We start from the raw sequence: 22074 nt of genomic DNA, 5'->3' as shown, positions 1-22074 counted from the left end.
GTTTATGTGGGTGGGTGGGTGGGTGGTGGTTTGTTTAGTTGGAAACAGGGTTCGCCATGAAACTTGCCATGTAGCCCAGAATGGCCTCTAACTCACAATCCTCTGGCCTGTGCTGTAGTACAGAGATTACGCTATACTCAGCTTGAACTTGTTCCATTAAGATTTTTTTTTCAATAAAACCCTTAGATTTTTTTCTTCCAAACTATAAAGTACCCTAAGAAGACCATTTGTGTTATCCAAATAAAAGTAAATGAGGGTTTGTATGTAGCTTAGTAACAGAACACTCACATAGCATGTATACAGCTCTACCTTCAATCCTCACCAGCAAAACAGATTTTTTAAAAACTGAATTAGTGTGATTTCTGTGTTTGGGATAACAAGAATTTAGCATCTTTTTCTTGAATTTTGTTTTCTTATTCCCTTTGATTTGTGTATGCTGAATTGTGGTTGCTCTTCCTATAGCTTTCTATGATAATTACTCATGGCTAGAACCTTAAGGTTTTGTTGGGTTTTTTTTTTTAATATTAAATACATATTCATAGTTTTAAAAGAAAAAAAGCAGACAAGTTTTTAAAATGTTAGTGTTCAGGATGGCCAAAATGTAACACTTGATTTTTCAATATGATGACCTGAAATTCCCAGTGTCCCAAAGACTGGCTCATAGAATCCAACTTGTTTTTCACTTTATTGGCTTAAATAAACCAACATTATATCTTATGTTTAGATTCTATATCTGTTAATTAGTCCTTGTATATGTAAAAATCAACTTGATTTTATTCAGATAGATTTAAGACGGGATTTAGCTGGCTTACTGTGACTCCCCTCTCCCTTTATGATAAGATATTCACATGGGACAAATTGCTGAGGACTCTATATGAGTCATCTTCCCTTTTCACTCTATGGACTGAATTCAGTAATACCAATACCCCAAACTTAGAAAGATGCACTAACAAGGGGTGTTTTGCAATTAACAATATTTAGTGTATACACTCCTTTTGTATTTAATGAGAAATTAAGAAATTCTATTACTGAGATATAATATACCTAAAATAATAACTGGGTGCTTATAGGAGGGGTGCCTACCTACTGCTTTTTGTCAGTGTCCCTTCATAATCCCCCAGTGTTCTCTGATTTTGGTGAAACTAAATTTGGATCACATGCCTCTAAATTTAATTATATTCCTGTTCAGTTTTTGTTACTGAGCTGTGTGTTCTCTCTAGACCCCTTTCAGCAGTTACAGCTTGGCAGTAGCAGTAGTAGTCTGCCTGTTAATGCACCTAACTAATTAAGGCCAGAGTGTCTAATATATCCAAGTGTAAGCATGTGTCCTAATAACCTTTTGTACTAAGTCCAATGGGTTGATTTTTTTTTTCTTCTTTTGCTACCAGCCCTTAATCTCCTAGATATATTTCTCATTAGGCATTTTCTAGCACCTTGTATATCAAGTGAGTGAATAATTATCTTTAATAGGCCTAGTGAAAACAAACCGGAAAAGAATACTTAGAAATATTATTAGGAAAATGAAAGTATGGCATGCTGAGCTAGCCTCTACTAAGCATATTGCACAGTCCAGTAGAGGACAGCACCATCAGAAGTAAAGGTTATTTATTTATAAAAATGTTTTAGTCCTTTATTGTTGTTTTGAGATGGGGACATGCTGTATAGCTCTGGCTAGCATGAAACTCCCTGTTACTGTGGCAAAGTACCCTGACAAAAGCAATTTCAGGAAGGAAGGGTTTATTTTGGCTCACAAGTACAGTCCATCATGGCTAGGATGCCAAAGGCAGCAGGAGCTTGAAGCATCTGATGACACTGTGTCTGTAGTCAGCCAGGAGAGAGCAATGAATGATGATGTTTCAGCTCACCTCCTCCCTTTTGTTTAGTCCAGGACTCCAGCCACTTACCACTCCACTCACCTTTTAGAGTGAGTCATCCCATCTCACTTAAGCTAATCAAGATAATCTCTCACAAGCATGCCCAAAAGCCTGTCTCTCTGGTGATTCTAGATCCTGTCGTGTTGACAGTTGACATTAACTACCACATTGCTATAGACCAAGCTGACTTCAAACTCATGTTTCTCTTGCCTCTGCCTCCCTGGTGCCATGCACCACCAGGCCTGACTGTTTGAGTCTTTTATGTTATAATTTTGAAATGTTGGTTGAACATTCATTTTGCTTCTTGTTTCGTTGCATGTATTGCAGATCTATCTGAGGATGAGGCTAATAGTTTTCAGTAATAGTCAAAGTTTTTGTTTGAAAAAAAATCATAAGAGCATAAATATCTTAAAATCCTTTATCATTTTGTTGACAGATAATGCATTTTTCTTTTTGTTTGATCTCCCTCAACCCCATTTCGATCATAAAGGACCGTCTAGTCATCTCAGATATGGCTTACTTAGGATGAATTTTTTTGTTAACTGTGTTAGTGCTGTTTTAACCATCTTGACAAGTTCACATCTACATACCTAAGAATGGTTTTTAAATGCTAGTAAAGATTAACTTAATTTGAGGAAAACACACTAATTTGTCACTTAATAAAATTAAAACTAAAAAAATTTTGAATTTCAGTGGTATTTTTGTACAGTTAGTATTTGCTAAGCAGCATAAATGACTTCATAGATGATCTCAAGCTGGGAGGAAAAGCATTGAAATACTGCCCTTCCCACTCACTAGAGCTCTCCCCTAGAGCTTTCTCTTTAGAGAAAGTAGTGAGTTTTCTGACTCTGAACTACACAGTTTAGCAGTCCCTTTGGACACGTGCGGCAGGAAGCAGTCTGACCAGGCATGGGTTGGAGGAGGCTGTCTTTGGGCGTCACTCTTCCGTGTTTGTTCACTTGGTTCACTCCTTAACTGCCTTTTTCGTTATGTAGCAAAACTGTCCGTTCCTGAGTTTTCTATCCTACAACTTGTTCCACTAAGAAAGGACTAATTCTTCTGCATTTACATCATTAAATACGTTAGTAGAGACTTAAACTATTAGCCAGGGTTGTGAAATAATCAAAGCAGCTGTTTGTTGCCACAGTGGCTGTGTGGAAAGGCATACAGGGAAGCAGAAAAGCTCTTGTCAGGTAAAGAGCAGGTACAGAGCTAGGCATGGCAGTGCACATCTACAGTTACACTACTGGGGAGGCTGAGGCAGGAGGGCTGCCTTGAGTTTGAGGCCAGCAAAGGACATAAGAGCCTTTTTTTCAGAGAGAAGAGGGCAGGATTAGATGCTAAGTAGCTCCCCCCCCCACCCCAGTTATTAGTATCGCTCTTTCTTGAGCTGTTTTAAAAGGATTTAGCTCATCTTCCCTCTTACCCGTCACAATTCCAAGTTAGAGTGGCTACACCTCCCAGTTCCTAAACACTTGGCCCATACTTGGAGTTGCACTGTTGCACCTATTACTTTGCCTTTTATTCTTCTGATAAACTGAACTCTTTGAAGTATAAGAATGTTTTATAATGTATTTCTAAATCCCTAATCTTTAGCACACAGCATTTCACAAGTCTTTGTACTTGAATAAGACAATTTTCCCTAAGAAATTGGAAATGATGATTTTTTTAAGAGTTGAGTGGGTTTGTTGCACACACCTTGATTTCAGCACTCAAAAATCTGCATCAGGACTGTGTGAGGCTTCATAGTGATTCCCTGTCTCAAAAAATATTTAAAAGTCAAATATATACTAGAGCTTTACCTCAACAGCTGTTTGATAAATACCTTTTTTATATATTCTACTTACATATCCTGAAAGATAGTAAAAGCTTTAAAAGAGTACAGGAATTTATTTCTATACTATCAGTTATCCACTAGAAAAGTCTTTGGTGGTAATCACCTACCACAACTAGGTGGTAGTGATGAGAAATCTCTCATTTATATATTTTATTTATAAAGATACCGTAAGCACCTCAAATCTACTTTAAAAAGATGTGTTAATTATCTAGAGAATTCGCTGAGCTCCAATCTTAATTAACAGTGTTTGATTGTTTTTGGAGGTGGGATCTGCTCTTGCCCAGGCCGGCAGGATCTGCTCCCCTGCCTCTTATGCCAGGTTTACAGGCACACACCAGCCTTCCCAGCCACTATTGCTTTCAGAGTGGATGCGAACGTCAGGATTTTCCTGAGAATAAGCATGAATCAAGTTTTTTTTTTTTTTCCTGAGTTCCTGTTTTTTAAGATTTATGAAATTAAGCATAGTGTTTCATTTGGATAGATTTTTTTTCCTCCACTTTTCAATCTTTCATATTCTGTGAACTGCAATCTCTTCATTCCCCTCAGGTTTCTGTGCTGAACAGCACTGCAGCCTCTCTACACGCTGTTGTGAACTCCTGTTTGTTCTGCTCACTTGCTTTAATTCTTCAGTGTCTCAGGGGTTTATTTCGTTAAATAAACATGGTTCACCAAGATCCTTGAAGAATCACTAGTTTGTTTTCTTCTTTCTTTAAAATATTTTTGGTTTAACTGGTTTTAGCATTTTTAGTCTTTTTAATTTATACCTACCTTATATCTGAATTGTTACTCTAAAAGCCAAGCTTGTTACTAATCAAAGAACCTTCTAGAAATCAGAGTATGCATAGCTAAATTACTCATATAAACCAGTAATCAAATTATTTCAAGTTGATTTGCTGCTCATTCTGTCTTGATTGAATCAAGAGGGACTTTAGAGAAGTGGTCAAGACACCTATCCTGGAACCAGACTGCCTGGATTTAAGCATCTGCTGCTCTTAAACAATCAGATCACTTTGTTTCCTTATCTCCTTATTAGAGATGATAGTTATCTCCTGGTAGTTTTGAGGGTTAAGTGAGTTATTCCTATCCTGCTTACATTTGTACTTGGCATCTGCAGACCCAAGCCAGTACATTTACCACTAATAGTGATAACACTGGTAATAACATATACTAGTTATCTGTTTGAGTGCTTAAAAAAGCAAAGAAAAAGAAAATTTGGAGGATTGAGAAAATAGCATCCTAACGGTTGCTATTGACAAAGTAAAGGAAAATAGATAATTGAACACGAAGCATTAGATTTGCTAATGAGAAAAATTGGAGCAGTTTTCTCTTATTCTTCTATCCACCTCTCCTATCAGTTGGCACAAGAAGAAACAGATGATGCAAATGAAATTCATAATATGAAAACCTATACATTTATAACTACTTCATGTGAAACAAATACCTGTGTAAATGATATCAAACATAATCCTACATTTCAGTTTAATAAGGAGTGTAAAAAAGTTGAACTTTTAAAATGTATATTAGCTTGATTGTTTGAATCTTGTATGAAAGATGGCAGGGGGAGGGGGCAGAGTGCTCCTAGAAAGCTTTTTTTTTTTTTTTTTTTTGACAGGGTCTCCCTGCAGCCCCAGCTGTCCTGGAACTCACTATGTAGACCAGGCTGGCCTTGAACTCACAGAGATCCGCCTGCCTCTGCCTCCCGAGTGCTGGGATTAAAGGTATGCGCCATCACGCCCGGCCTCTAGAAAATTTTTTTAAGATCATTGCTTAATTCCCATTAGAATCAATTTTGCTTCTTTTTTTTAAAGACATTTTAATTTATGTTTATATGTGTTTGTCTATGCAAATATGTGCCAGAAGAAGGCATTGGAACTCCTGGAGCTGGAGTTCCAGAAGGTTGTGAGCTGCCTGAGAATGTGTGCTGGGAACTGAACCCAGGTCCTCGAGAAGAAAAGAACAAGAAGTGCTCTTAACCACTGATGGCATCTGTCTAGCCCCATGCTTTTTAGTTTGCTTTTTTTTTAACTGGGACTCAAACTGGGGGCCTTGAACTCACTGGACAAGCACTTTCCTCCCCTCCCCTCCCCTCCCCTGTCCTGTCCTGTCCTGTCCTGTCCTTGTCCTGTCCTGTCCCTGTCCCTGTCCCTGTCCTGGATACCAAACCCAGAGCCTTGCACAGCTACAAGCTCTTATCACTGATCTAAATCCCCAACCCCAAAAACAATTTGATAGAGAATAGTAAGTAACTTATTTATTATGTTAAAGAAGCAGTACAGATTGTGAAGGGTCGTCTTCTTTGGGTTTTGGACTATCTTGCAGAAGCCCAGGCTACAGACACTGAATCAGACACTGATGATTTGATCTGGACCATAGCTCAACAGTTCGGATAGTTGGGAAAGGGTTCTGTCTTCACTTTAAAATCTTGGCAGTCAGTAGAAAAACAACAAAATATTTATGTTTTGTGTTATTGCAATTACATTATATTCATAAATATGTTTAAAGAATATGTTCGAATGCCCTTTCTGCCTCACTGCTCTTGGAGTTGTTCTAATTTAATTCACTGACTTTATACAATAGTGTCATGACTGCAGAGTGCATTGTGGTCTACCTGGAGGTTCACATGCATTCCAAACAGGCCACAGATAATACAGGGTTAATACCAACATGTGTATAGTACATTAGAAATCATCCCCTTCCAGAGTCTCAAGTTTTAAAACAGAATACAATTTTTCGTATCATCTTGAAATGTCAGTAGTAATACCCACCCCACAAAATTTCTGTAAAAAAGCAGAAATGAGGTAAACATAAAATGCCTGGTGGACCTGAAGGTCCGTGTTATACCTACACATAGCAAGAATGTCTAACAGAATTCCATTACTAGTTTTTATTTAAGTTTTTCAAATCTATATCTTTCAGTGTACCACAGACTGATGACTTCTCCTAGCCTGGCATTTCTCAAAAATATGTGACCTGTGTTTACTTTAGTTAAGACCCAAACAAAAGATTTGAAGTCAGTGACATAATATTTCTTAATTTGAATAAAGGATCAGTAAAATAATTGTTTAAAATTTACATGGAAATTCTATAGCCATTTTCAGGGTAATTGAGAAGTCCTCTTAAACAGCATTATTCAGGACAGTGGTCAATTTTAAGCTTTAACCCATCAGACACAGAGTGCTACCACTTCAGCAAAAGGCTGAAGTAGAAGTTAGGCTAACTGTGCATGAAATTGCAGTCACTAAAGAAATTTCATGGTTGCTTAAAATAGCTTCACTTTCCTAGTGTCTAGAGCTTGGCAATATATGAACTGATTTCTTCAAAGGAAACAAAAATACAAATACTTAGTGGATGATTTTAATTATAATAAGAACATTCTTTGCAAAGTTTTTTTTTAATATGACTGTTTGGCAACAGTTCAAATTCAATGTGTTACTAATACTACCTCTTGAATGGCAACAGTACTAATGAGTAGCATGGATATATACTTTATAATGATGACCACTAACATCTGCTATTGTTACTATGTGAAAGCACTGTTCAAAGTATTTCAAGTTGCAGGGCAGGGTGTGGTGGTACGTACACACACACACACACAATATACACATATGTTCAACAAAGTTTTAAAGTTTATTTTATAGTTATTTGAACTAAAATATTTAATTTTTTGCACTTGCCTTTTATATGAAAATAAATTTCTTTAGGAACATAATAAATGAGGGACTGGAGAGATAGCTGATCACTCTACTCTTGCAGAGGACCGGAGTTCAGATCCCAGCACCCACATGGCAGCTTATAACTGTCTATAACTCCAGTTCCAGGGGATCTTAACATCCTCTTCTGGCCTCTGTGGGCACCAGGCATTCAAATAGTATACTTACACATATGCAGGTAAAAGATTAAAACGTGTAATATAAAAATAAATCTTTTTATAAATAACTTAGTATCAGTTCTCTAAGCATATTATTAAAGCATTCTACCATTGTACTTGTAGCTTATAATATATAAAAAGAAAATAAGCCCTTAGAGTAATTGGAGCTGCCTCACAGCTACATTTCCTAATATTTTCTCTCAAGATGGGACTAAGAATGTCAAAATAAGCCTGAATCACTATTCTCTATGAATGTAAGAAATAGATGTAGAGGCTGGATTGCCATATTTGGGCTAAAACATATCTAAGCATCCCACCCCCGTGTAGATTTATAGGCAAATTCTGTTCATTGTTTGTACAAATATGACACCTCGCAGTATTGGAAGAAACCTAGTCCTTTTCCCTTTTAGGTTTCAGAGCTATAATGGTCTGATGTAAAGTGCAGTCAGGGAGACATTTTTATTTTCAATTTTATTTATTTTCATATGCTTTCCTTGAGTTTTTTAGCATAATATTGATTTTTATCTTTATAGAAAGATTCCCCCCGTGTATTCTTACCTCCTTTAAAGCCTAGTTTAAATTAAGGTAAACATTACTTTCCTAATCTCAGTGCAGAGAAAGAAATGGCTTTTCCTTAGTGTAAAAGAATGCTTTAAATTAAATGAGCTTCCCTAAACATAAAGCCACTACTTTAAATGTTTTGATAATTTGGCAAACCATTAAAACATGAATAATTTAAATCAGACACAGAAGTGTATTTGCCAACTTAATTTGCTAAAATTATAACCTAATTTTCCCCCTTAATCCTTAGTCTTTATCTGTTGATCAGTAAAAGTAGACATAGAAGTGTCAGCAGATACTGTTTACATATTATATTCCACTTAAGAAAATGTGCTTTGTGACATAAATGTGAAATCTTAACAAGAGGTTTCTGTTAAATTATAAAAATAGTACCTTCATTGTTCGTCCACATCACTAACTTGCAGTTTCTAGCGTACCAGGCGTTTAAACAAATCAGAAAATGTTATAATGAGCAGTGAATGAAAATTTAAAGCAGCAGAGGGTAGAAATGATGTAGGAAAGCATTCTCCTTGGCTCTTAGTTCTCCATGTTCTGCTAAAATTAGTTTTTACATGGTAAGTTTTTCTATTGTATGAAAGGATTTAAGTTACAATTGGTTTCAAAAAGTTAATCCTGACACTAGGCAGAGCTGCACATGCCTGTAAATTCTGTTCTTTGGACATAGAGGCCAAAGGATCAAGAAAGAGTTCAAGGCCCACCTGTGCTAGAGAAATCGGGCTGGGATTGTCATCCATTGTCAGAGTGCTTGCTCTGTAGAATCTTACTAGGAGAACCCTAAAATTGCAACTAGGAAATCAACAGAGGTGTTCCTGGAGAAGGTCACATATGAGCTACCTGTTCATTGGAGGGTGTTTCTAAACTAGGTGATCAAACTGGTGCTTTGTGTTCTAGAAAATGCTTTTTGTGAATGGGTTATTGGTGTGCTAGGGTACTGAGTCCTTCGACTCTTGAGACAACCAGGTGGGCCTGGAGTTAGCAGGCCTCCCAAATCCGCCATTTCTAGACAGTGTCCTTGTCTTACCTCAGTATGACATACACTTACTACTGCTTTCCACCTGTCACAGTCTGAAAAACACAGAAGCATTAGTGTGAAGTATCTTGAAAAGGTCGTGGAAGCTCCACCAGTAACTGCCAAGGGATCACAAAAAAGAAAGAAGTTCAGTGGCCAGATTTTAATGTGGTCCTGTTTTTTGGTTTTGTTTGGTTGGTTTTTACTTTCATGTGTATGGTGTTTTGTCTGCATGTATATAAGTGTACTTGTGTGTGCAATGCCCTTGGAAGCCAGAAGAGTATGTCAGATCTCCTAGAACATGAGTCACAGATGGTTGTTAGCTGCCATGTAGGTACTGGGAACAGAACCTGGGTCCTCTGCAAGGGTACCCAGTGTTCTTAACCACTGATGATCCATCTTTCCAGCCACGTTATCCCCCCACCCCCATTTTTAAACTGTGGTAAAGTGTACGCAAGCTCACCATACTCACTGTTGATTTGGTGGTTCCTTTGTGTGGTTGGTTGGTTGGTTGGTTTTTTTGTTTCGTTTTGTTTTGTTTGAGATAGGGTCTCTCTGTAGCCCCAGGTGACCTGGAACTCACTATGTAGACCAAGCTGACTTCTATCTCACTGAAATCCACCTGCCTCTGCCTTCTGAGTGTTGGAACCAAAGGCATGTACCACCACCATGCCAGGCAGTTTTTAAGTGTGCTGTTCAGGCAGTGAGAGCATTTACAATTGCTTTAAAGCCATTATTACCTCTTTCTCCCCAAGGTTTTTTTAATCATCCCAGATTGAAATTCCAAACCTCTGAAGCAGTGGCAGGACCGTTCTTCCTTATAGCTCTGAATTTCACTGCTCTATTTAGCTCATATAGCATTTTTCCTTTGTGACTGCCTGTCAAAATATCTTCAAGGTTTATCCATGTTGTCACATGTATTAGAATTTCTTTTTAAAGCTGAGTGATATCCCACTGTGTATATATATCACATTTCTCTGGTACTCAAATCTTAACATACATACTTGGGCCACTTCATCTTTTGGTTGCGTTAAGCTGTTAGATCCATGTACAAATAGCATGTGTATACACTTTCGAAGTACAATCTCAAGTCATGGAAATTCTGTCTTTAATGTTTTTGGAAAATGTCTCTGTAGCATCTTGCTGCTTCATATTCCTACAGCCTTACGCAAAGTTCCATTTCTCCATGTCCTCACATCCACTTGTTCTGCCTTTGGTGACAGTGTCCTGATAGTGTAGACGGGTAGTCCACCGTGGTTTTGATTTGCATTCACTAGGTAGTTACTGTTGTGACCATCTAGCTTTTTGTTAGCTTATTGGCAATACAGTCTTTTTCTGGAGCTTTATAATCAAGATTAAGCAAAGCTTGTTTAAAAACCAATGTATTTTATAAATTTAGGTCCACTTAGTCTTCCTTTTTTCATTGCTTCAAAGCACTATAGAGATCATGTGAATTCTTTATCTAAAATTTATCAGTGTTTGTGAATCCAGGAGCAGTTTACAGGGTTTAACAGCATCTTTAAAGGATCTGTGATAAACCTAAACAAAAGAGCTGTTGAGATGGCCCAGAGTCAGGAAAGTGTTAATTATCCTTTGTTAGATTAAACAAAGGTATTTTAAATTTTTCTACTTTGTAGCCAGGTGTGGTTGGTGTGTGCCTTTAGTCCCAGGCAGAGACAGGTAGATCTCTGTGAGTTTGAAGCCAGTCAGGTCTACATAGTAAGTTCCAGACCAGCTGGGGCTACAGAGAAACCCTGTCTCAAAAATACAAAAATAGAAAAAAACAAACAAACAAACGGGTGGATGGATGGATGGATGGATGGATGGATGGATGGATGGATGGATGGATGGATGATAGAAAATTTTCTGCTTTGTATTTTCCTGTTTTCTTGAGTATTTTAAATAACCATTCATCTGCATTACTTTTATCATTAAATAAATGTCAATTTAGACCCTCAGAAGTAAAAACCATGTTTAGCTCTTGGACTTCCCATTAAAAAAACAGAAGTATGTGTGTAAGTTACACTCTTAAAATTGCCCTTCCCCTAGGGCTCCAGTACTCCTGAGTGAATCCCTGCCAATAAGCAGTGGCCAGACTGGCTGCTGTGGAAAAGTGATTTCTCCCAATGTGTCTTTTTCCACCGAGCTCACTGCAGGTTTGCACTTGAGCTCTCATAAGCTTTGACTCTGAAGAGGATGTGCAGGTTCTTCAGTGACAAAAGCAGTGTCTGCTATTGAATAGATTTCAGTTAAATTTTATTAAAGAAAAATGTTTGCATTTGAGTCCTTGATAATGGGATTTTGCTGGCTTTCCTATAATATGTAGTGCTTCCTATAATAATTCTAAAAATGGGGGACGGGGGCTAGGGAGATGGCTCAGCGATTAGGAGTGCTTACTGCTTTTCCAGAGGATTTGAGGTTTTCCAGCACCCATATCAGGAGGCTCACAACTGCCTGTAACTGCAGCTCCAGGGGATCTGACACCCTCTTCTGGCATCCGTGGACACCCACACATATGTGACAGGCACACACACACATACACATAAAGTTAAAAAAAAAAAATCTGAAAAGATGTTAGGCTTACATAATTGATGGCTTAAAATTAAATAATGAAAAGTAATCTAAAAGAATTTTTAATAACTATCCTAGATAGATGGATATATATGCCTGTGCTCAATTTATCACTCTAAAGGAACCAGGAAATTTTTAAGACATGTAAAGACCTTCCTAGGGTATCTTGCAAAATTTTCAAGCTGTTTATTGCTTTGGTCTTCTGGCTAGACATAAGACTACTCCAGATACAGCTTAAGTCTTTCTGCTGTTTCATGTATAGTGCGAGTGCCCCTTCCTACCCCTGAGCATGCATGCCAGGACTCCTAGTGGAACCAGTTAGAGCAGCGGGCTGGCATACCTGGCCTGCCACAATCTTTACTCTTGTGCTTTGGGACCATACGTAAGTAAAATAGGAATTGCTTGAACACAAGCTTCTGATAGACTTTTAGACAGCTACTGAGTGAGTAATGCTTGAGTAGCATACATAGCGTTAATATACCAGAAAAAGCTTCAGGTTCTGCGCAGGATAGAGTAAGATTTCATATCACTACCAGAATAGTACCTAATTTCAAACTTATGAAGTGTTTCTTTCTGGAACTTTGCACTTAATGTTCAGCCTACAGTTGACATGGTAATTGAACACATTGAAACATAGATTCCAGGGCTACTTTTACTCTAGCCCAGCCTGTCTCCTGTTCTGTTGGACTGGAACTGTACCATCTTCCTGTGCTCCAATGGTTTTTGGCAGGGAGTTCTATAGATGTGGTTTACTAGAAGGTTTATAATGTTGTTGTTGTTATCATTATTATTATTATTATTATTAATTACAATTCTGTTTGATATGAAACCCAAAGCCTCACACGTGCTACACAGGTTCTCTCTGCCCCTGAGCTATATAGCTCCAGCCTACTTAAATCTGTACCATTTTTTTTAATTCCTTCTTTTAATTTTACAGCTATATGCAGGAGCTATTCTTGAAGTCTGTGGATGAAAATTAGGGAGGTTCCCTCAAGTCCAAGGTATGTAGTTGTTATTTAAAATCATTATTTTACAAGAATAAATTCACTAAATATTCCCAAGAATGTGAATTTCTATAATTGTACATTCATAACAATATATGAATTTTTTTCACTAGGCATGATGGAGTATGCCTTTAATCCCAGCAGGCTGGAGGCAGACAGGTGGATCTCTGTGGGATGGAAGCCAACCTAGTCTACAAAGCAAGATTCAGGCCAGCTGGGGTTACTGGGAGACCCTGTCTGAAAAAACAAAGTGTGCAGTTTTTTGTTTTGTTGCACATATGCAAACATGAATTTTTTTTATATTTGTTTTTCCTGGAGGTGGAATTTTAATAGTAATTGATGCCTAGTTAGATTATTTTACTATAAACAAACACAGTATATGAGGTTTAGATTTAAAATAGAATCCATAAAGTTCTTCTATTCTTCTTTTTTTTGAGACAGAGTCTCCCTGTAGCCCCAGCTGGCCTGGAACTCACTATGTAGACCAGGTGGGCCTTGAACTCATAGCGATCCACCTGTCAATAATAAGTATTTAAGAATCATTGTCAGAGTTAGTTCTTTGGGTTAATATCAAGCAGTAATGGAGCTTAGCCTCACCAAAAGCCTTGGAGTAAGGCCTTTCTTTCTTACCCTTGCATGTTTACTTGAAATCAGCTTTATGAAACAGAACCCTTTTTAATGAAGTGCTTTTGGAACTTTGGTTTTGGTTGGTACCTGCTATGTAGTCCATGCTGGCCTCAAAGTCAAGCAGATCCTCCTGCTTCAGCCTCTGGACTGCTGGGTTACAAGCATGCACCACCACACATAGCTTTCTTTTTTTTAAGTTGAAATGCCTTGCTGTTCTGTCTGTATACCTAATTCTGTTTGAATTTTTGCTGATTTCCTGCCTTATTTACTAATGACAAAAAATTCTTGGATTTGGCAATATATTTCTTATATTAGCATATCTTTCATTATTGATTTGGAATTGCTTATAAAAAAGTAATTTTTGTTTTGGCACAGGACTAATTTAGTAGCTTAACTTGGGAATATATTTTTGTAAGGTTTAAAGCAAATAAGCATAATTCTGATGCACAGAATGTAAGAGCTACTTTTGCTTGTGGGAAAAAAAAACTCATTTTGTTTTTCCTTTCTATTCAAACCCTTATATGTAGGATTTTATCACATTGTTTGGATTTTTTTTATACTAGTTCTCCAAATGGTAATGTGATCATTCTTAATCTTAGAAATTTTTGACAGTTGCCTTTTAACTTCATTGATACTCATATTTAATATCTTGGGGTTTTGTGGGATAAGGTAAAATTGTGTATCTCAAGCTAGCCACAAACTTAAAATCCTGCCTCATCATCCCAAGTGGTTTGATTACAGACATGCCTTGTGTTTAAATTTTTATTAAATTTTTCAGAAATTTTCTATTAAAATTTGTTACACTTTTACCTTTTATTATTTTATGAGATTGTTCATAAAAGTCTTAAAAATATGAAGAAGGTCCACAGATCCCAGCTGGGAAATGGTAATGACTATTTTCCTTGTATTCTAAAAGTTAAACTATTCATCTCTCTTCCAGAAAAAAAATTATATTGGAAGGATACCGTAGTGCACCATTTGTTTTCCTGGATTTCATTTGCTGCTTGCACACTTAACAGCTCTACACATAAAATTCGATTATAATGTATGATAATTAAATCTGAGACTTACAACAAATAACAACATTCCATACTCAAATACCAGTCTTTGTAAGGTGTTTTAAAACACGTTATCATGATTTTTCTTATAATTTGCAAAGCGTCATAATACTTTTACTCATTCATAGCTATGCTAGGCTCTATATTTGCATTGACAACTTAAGTACACTACATTTGAAGAGAGCCTGCATTAGGCTTGAAGAATTGTTTCTTTTCCTGACTGATGGAACATCAAACCATTTCGTGGCCTTCTGTAGCATACTATTTTTTATTTCCTGTGCTGAGGATTGGACCCAGGACCTTCCACATGATAGGCGAGCTTCTATTACAGAGCTATGTCCCTAGCTCTCCTAGCATACATGTTAATGTTCATTTTAGTTTATTTTATCCAGCAAAACATTTGGGACTGTTTTGACTATTACCAAATGTCGTATTTTAGTGACATTGTTTGCCAAGGGAAGAGGTAAAGGCCTTTTAGATCCTTTAGATTATGTTAAAGGAAGGACATCATTCTACCCCTCTTCAATTTTCAGTTCTTGCCAGGCGTGGTCGCTCATGCCTTTAATTCCAGCCCTTGCCAGGCAGAGGCAGGTAGATCTTTGTGAGTTCACGGCCAGCCTGGTCTACATAGCAAGTTCCAGGGCAGCAGGGGCTACAGAGATACCCCATCTCAAAAAGACAAAAAAGAAAGTTCAGTTCTCTAGGGCCTTTTTTGTTACCCATTTGTCACTCCAACATAGTGAAATCTCCGTTCTCTGAACTCCAGAGTGCTATCTGTTGTTAATGTAACAGAGTTTGGGCTGAGATATAGCTCTGTGGTAGAGTGGTTACCCACAGTGCAGCCTGAGGTCTGATCTCTGGCATCAAACAGAGGGAAAGGAGGTAAAGACCCTGTAGCATCATTTGTTTGGGGGGCATCATTGCTCTTACTGTTTATCTGTTGTACATGGCACTGGGTGACAGACATCATTTTCAAACAAGTATATAGTGTACTTCAGAATATCTTCTCTCCACTCCCCTGTTTCCCTTCCTTCCCTACACACTTCTACTTCATGTCATGCTCCTATACAGTTGTATGTGTCTATAAAATCCAAAACCACAGTGAAAGGGAACATGCACTTTACTCTCTTAAATTCTTGGAGAATTCAGTTTCCTCATGTTGTCATATAGTCTATCTAATACCATGCATATATGATGTCTCAAATATTTGTTAAAAGATTCATCTGCTGGAGACTGTGATTCTCCTCTTACAAGATAACACTCCTCTCATTCAGAATTATGCTGTGGATCTATGTTTAGCAGAAAAGAACAAAGAACTGCTGGGAGTAGCCATTAGTGATTCATCGTAATACTCCTTTTAGATGTGTTCGCTCAGTCTATCCCATTAAGTCTTTTGAATGAATGAAAATTATTAAATGTGCTGACAGCTCTGTTTGTTACAGAAAACATTTTCAAATAGTGCAGTTCCCTTAGTGGCTTCCTGCATAGTTGGAAAAGTGGCTTGACCCAGTTGAAAGTGTGTTAGATGGTATTTTGCCAGACATGCATATAGGATTGGTCAGTTAGGTAGTCTAAAATGCAGTAGGGTGTTACAATGAGATAGAAGGGAATGCAGGGAAGGTCAGGGCCATGGGAAGGGAGTGGGCTCTTTTGATATTTGTTATTTTGTGGGTGTGGGTGTGGGCGGGGGTGTATTTGTTTGTTTTTTTAGGCAAGGTCTCACTGTGTAGCCCAGACTGTCCTTAAATTCACAGAGACCCACTTGCCTGCCCTCCGCCTTCTTAGTACTGGGATTAGAGAGTGCTGAAATTAAAGGCCTGGCCACCACTGTTTTTATATAAACTTAGAAAGGGCAGGAATTATATATGTTTATGTAGTTTTATCTCAGCTGTCTGGCACATAGTAAATATTTAATAAATATTTTTGTGATAATTTAAGTTTTGACTTCATCTGGAATATATTTAAATATGTTGATATAGGCCCCTATTTTTTTTTTCTGTTTTTCCCAAATAGTTTGGCAATATCCTCAAAAGTGTTTATTGAATAATTCGCTCATGCATACACAGCTCTCCCTGCCCCTTAATTCTCTGATTGGTAACTTCACTATATTAAAAAATTCTAACGGGTATTTCTGTCCCAGAATTTTCAAATCGATTTAACTGTTCTCGACTGAGTATCGCACTTAGTAGAGTGTCTTAGTAGAGCAGTTCTCCCCTCACATTTCCTTCCTGCCTGGCTCTTCTCTCAAATTTGCTCTAACAGCTGAGCTATCCTGTCATTTCATCAGCTTCAAAACCCACCATTGGAATTTGGCAAATTGATTATCTACATTTATTTATTAACTTCTTAAATTTATTTAGTTGTTTTCATATATAAAGTAAGGTTTGGTTTATTTCACCTTTTTGTATTGCTCTTTGTAGCTAGCTTGGATTTAGACATAAACCATTTGACCCTTTTCTTCTTTTAAGCTTTCGTCAGAAGTGATAAACCCAAACTGTTCAGAGGACTACAAATCAAGGTAAGGTAACTGTAATGGAATTTTTTTCTCCCGGTGATAACTTTGAATTAAAATAATTTTTGAGTACAATTTTCAATAAATAAAGGTTTAACGTTAATAGACATTTTTAAAGAGTAGTTTGTAGTTTCCAGAAGAAACTGAGTTTGTCCCTACTCTTGTAACCTCAGTTTCTCACTGTGATATCCTAGATTGACTGTAGTCCATTTGGAAACAGTTGTTGAACAATTGTGACATGTTATTATTACATGAATTCGAGAGTTCCCATCAGGGTATACCTTTTGTATTGTGTTGTTCTAGGAGTTTCACTGAAAGCATTATGTCTTGATCCCACCATCCATTTTCACACAGAACAGTCTCTGCCGCAATAGTCCTGGGTCCCCTCACCCACTGTCACCCAGCTGATTTATTCATTCATTTATTCTGCAGAACTGAGAATTGAACCCAGGGCCTCACATGCTAGACAAGTGTCCTCCCACTGAACTATGTACCCAGCTCCTTTTCCTTGACTTTTTAAGTCAGAGTCTCGCTGTGTAGCCTAAGCGTGCGTCAGACTTGCAGTATTCCTCTTCAGCCTCCTGAGTGTGCTGGGATAGCAGGCCTGTGCCACCAAGCCCAGCTTTCATCGTTTTCCTGTGTGTGATTTTAGGTGGAGGCATCTCTTTCTCACACACACACACACACACACACACACACACACACACACACACATATTCCCTTAGCAATATGTACTTAAAGGCCTTTAGTAAGGCCTTTTCTTTGCCTCAGTATCTGCTGTATGTTACTGAATGGCAGTTTGTCATCCCAATTTTTTGTTTCTGTTCACCTACAAAAGGATCTCTGTTTCCTGAAGGTTGGGGGGCAATTATCGGTACTAAAAACCACTTAACATTTTAGCATAATTTCTGTGTACACATAAATTTTCATCCCACTGTCTGAATTTGAAGTTATTCTGATTTTGTCCTTTCATATTTAAAAAATGTTTTTCTGAATGTATCTTATTTTTCATATAAATGTTTTAATGAAAATGAAGATTGCTAGACCCTTTAAGACTTACTGTAACTTCTTATTGTTGACAAGCAGAGATTGGTTATTGATCTTTACCAGTAGATTTTGTCATGTAATATGAAATCTGTTTTTAAAGCCAGTAAGAGAATGGATATAAACCTGTGTAGATATGTCGGGCCTCGACAGATTGCCTGTTCTTTAGAGCCCTCTGTGTTTTAAGCATAGTTGCTAGATCACAGTTAAGATAGCTGAACTATCTTCCAAAGTAGCTCCATCGCTTGTATTTGCACCAGCAATGAATAGAGTGCCTTCCGCCCCTCTTCATCTCTAGCAACAGACATAGTAACTGGGGTTTTAGCCATTCTGAGAAGTGCAAGCAACAACTTATTGCTTGTTGGCTACATGTGTGTATTATCCTTTGCCCACTTTGTTGCTTGTTTGTTTTCAGTGGGTTTGTTTTGTTTATTTGAGATAAGGTCTCACTATGTAGCCCTGGCAGACCTGGAACTCACTATTACCATCAGGCTGGCCTCAAACTTACAGAGATCCCCCTGCCTCTGCCTCCCGAGTGCTGGGATTACAGGTGTGAATCACCATGACTGGCTTTAATTTGTTTTTATAAAGATTTGTTTATTTTTTGCTTGTTTGGTGGTAGTGGTGGTAGTGGTAAGATAGGGTCTCAATGTAGCCATGACCAATCTGGAACTCACTATGTAGACCAGGCTGGCCTCAGAGCCACAGTGATCTACCTGCCTCTCCCTCCTGAATGCTGGGGCTAAAGGTATCAGCTACCACACCATGCCTAACTTTTTTTCATGTGTATGTGTATATGCATGTAGGTATATACAAATGTGAATGAAGGTGACCATGGAGTCAGAAGAGGGTGTCAGATCCCCTGAGCTGGAGTATGTGATTGTGAGCTGCCCAGCAAAGATGCTGAGAATAAAGTTTGGGTCCTCTACAAGAGCAGAAAGTGCTTGTAACTTCTGAGCTATCTCTCCAGCTCCTTTGCACATTTTTGTTGTTGTTGTGCTGGTGGTGGTGGTAGTATTGTTGTTTGGTTGGTTGCTTAGTTTGGGGTGGCAAGATTGTTATGGTATTTTCTTTTTTTTGGTGTTGAGCTGTAGGATAGGGGTGTGTGTGTGTGTGTGTGTGTGTGTGTGTGTGTGTGTGTGTCTTAGTATGATTACCTGAACTTGTTAATAGTAATAGATTACACTAATCAAATTTCAAATATTATACCAGCTTTATATACCTAGAAAAAAATCTCAGTGTATAATTCCTTCTGCTCTTTGGATTAGATTTGCTAGTAATTTGTTGATAAACTTTATAATTATTAAAGTATTAAATCTTTAAATGTGTATGTGTGTAGGCCTGCATGGGTTTGTGTACCATGTGCAGGCAGAAGCCCACAGAAGCCAAAAGAGGGAGTCAGATCCCTGGAACTGGAATTACATGCTGTTGTGAGCTGCCATGTGGGTACTGGGAACTGAACCTGGGTCCTCTGCAAGAACAGTAAGCACTCCAACCACTGAGCCATCTCTCCAGCCCCTAAAATGAGTTTTTAAATAAATGCTTAAAATTTAGAAACAATTAATGTAATTACCTGATCAGAAATGTTGAACCATTGGTTCATCAGCAGGGACCTATGTTTCTAACGCCCACAAATAGTTGGGAATAAGCTGTGTGTGTAGCATGTGCTAGGCTGTGGGTTCAATCCCTTAGTGCCACAAAAAAATAAAATGGTTGGAAGTATACTGTTGATAATTATGTCAGTAGTTGACCTCCATGTCTAGAGTTCAGAATTTTAAAAAAGAAGCTAAAAGGAGTTTTAAGAACTCTGTCACTACTGTTTTTAGTTATAGTTCTACATAATTTGAAAACAAATTTGATCTCTTAACAAAAGCATTTTTGTTTACTGTCATAGTTCTAATTCTAATGGAATGCAAAATTTGAAACTGACTGCAGTTTCTTAAGCCAAGGAAAATTTATGATCTAGGATGGGATTCTGTATCTAATAATTTTATGTGCAATGTATTTCAAAACATTGCTTTTTTTTGGTCTTTTAGAGAGTCTTCCTATAGCCCCAGCTGGTCTGGAACTCACTGTGTAGACCAGGCTGGCCTTGAACTCACAGAGCTGCCTTTCTCTGCCTCCCAAGTGCTGGGACTAAAGGTGTGCACCACCGTGCCTGGCTGAAACATTGGTTTTATGTTATATTTCTCATTAATTGTTTTGACTTTTTCTGCCTCCAACCATTAGATTTTAAACTCATTTGCCTTGACAGAGTCATATATGAAATAAATATTTGTCACATTCAATAATAAACTTTAATCCCAGTTAAACTGTCCTTATACAGATATTTTTCTCTTTAGAAATAAAATGTCATTTTCTTAATTTCCATTTCCTTATGAAATAATATTTAATTCTTTGCTGAAAGGCTGCATTGTAAGACCTGCTGATTGTGATGTTGGATCTAAAAGCCTTTTAAAATCACTATTACATTTCATTAAGCTATTTTGATCTTGGTTGAGGGTGAGAAGGTTCCTTTTAAGCAGAAAATAATGATGATGTCCCTCATCTTTGTAGTATGTTCGAGGTTCAGACCCTGTACTAAAGCTTTTGGACGACAATGGGAACATTGCTGAAGAATTAAGCATCCTCAAGTGGAACACAGACAGTGTGGAAGAATTTCTGAGTGAGAAGTTGGAACGCATATAAATCTTGCTTAGTTTGTCCTATCCTTTTATTATCAAGTGAAGTATTATAGCACCTAGAAAATCATTCAGCTTTGCATGCGTACCATGCTCAGACTTCCTGGAGTCATTAGCCATCTAGTTAGAAGTTAAGACATCATCACAGCCCACAATACCTAAGGAGTTGGCAAGTTAACAAAACCCATGATTTCTGTCCTTCTGCACTTGTTGATACCAATGAAATGCTTTGTAAGAGGCTTATGATTAATTATGCAAGTGGTAGTTTGTGACAATTGGTCCAGTTTTATGAACAACAGAATTTTAAATTAGGAAGGTTAAGAAGGGAGATGATCCCTCTGCCTCTGTGGCTGTGTGCTCTTTTCAAAGCAGTGACAGAATACTACAAAGTGGATAACATATACCAACTTCAACAGCTTGCCTGCTCTTCAGAACCCCTCATGTTTTTTGTATTTCCTAACTTTATTTTTAGTAGAAATATTTGTAGTTTGTCAATGTACTGCATAAAAATTTTGTAACTGTATTATTATGGAACAGATTCAAAATCTGTTAAGAGTGTAGTATTCACAAGGTTTGCATTAATGAGGACTACACAGAAAACCTTTGTTAAGGATTTGTGTAAATCTGATGTTTGGCAAGCTTTTGTGTTTTTTAACATTCTTACAGAAAAGTTCCAATCAATAATGTTCATTTATAGGACCAAAATATAAATAAAACTTTGGAAAATTTGTCTGAATTTGAAATTACTCTGGTTTGTTTTTTCTTGTTTAAGAATGTTGCTTCTTAATGCATTCTTGTTTTCATATAAGCTATTTTTAGCCAAAATATAAAAATGACTACACTGTTTAAAACTTACCATAACTTCTTATTGTGGCTAGTAGAAATTGGTCATTAATCTTTACTGGCTGTCTTTTGTCATGTAATATTTTAAATAGTCCTGTTTTTAGAGTCAGTAAGAGAATGGGTATAAATCTGTATGATTTGACTAATCAAAACAGTATAAGAAATACTGGCAAAAGATGGTGTATTTTTGATCATTTCCAGCAATGGAGAGGGCTGTCATTTTGACAGTCCCTGTCCTGGAGAATGAGCCACTGATACTTGTGTTTCCTGCTATTTTAGAACTAGAGGGAGATTAAGCAGGTTTTGGATGGAAATGAGTTGCCACCACAGACAGAAGAATTCAAGTATTGAAAGATGAAGCTCCAAACCTTCTGGCATTGACATGAAAGAAAGTTGGACTGCTTTCTGGGCAGGAAGTTAAATGAATATAAGATGGGGAGAGGGGAGTGAGAAGGCCAGAATGAGGCCTGAACAGTGTGTTGTATTGAAGTGCTGTGAGATCAGAGAAGCCAAACAACCCCACACTACCGTGGAGTTTCAAGTTCTCAAGCTTCTGGATCACAG

General features: G+C 37.5%; 1 protein-coding gene across 1 annotated transcript in view; it reads left to right on the top strand.

The window, feature by feature from the left end:
• Window positions 1-21410, top strand: part of Selenof (selenoprotein F) — a 33487-nt gene extending 12077 nt beyond the window's left edge. The window contains exons 3-5 of the mRNA XM_008826255.3: window positions 12679-12742; window positions 16899-16948; window positions 20543-21410. Coding sequence (XP_008824477.2) covers window positions 12679-12742; window positions 16899-16948; window positions 20543-20674 — 246 coding nt within the window. The 3' untranslated portion in view covers window positions 20675-21410. The remainder of the gene's footprint in view (window positions 1-12678; window positions 12743-16898; window positions 16949-20542) is intronic.
• Window positions 21411-22074: the final 664 nt, after the last annotated feature.

This window comes from Nannospalax galili, unplaced genomic scaffold, assembly GCF_000622305.1.
Source record: "Nannospalax galili isolate Female #2095 unplaced genomic scaffold, S.galili_v1.0 scaffold9, whole genome shotgun sequence".
Taxonomy (NCBI): domain Eukaryota; kingdom Metazoa; phylum Chordata; class Mammalia; order Rodentia; family Spalacidae; genus Nannospalax; species Nannospalax galili.
The sequence above is the reverse complement of the archived record's forward strand: the minus strand, read 5'-3'. Positions and strand labels throughout refer to the sequence as shown.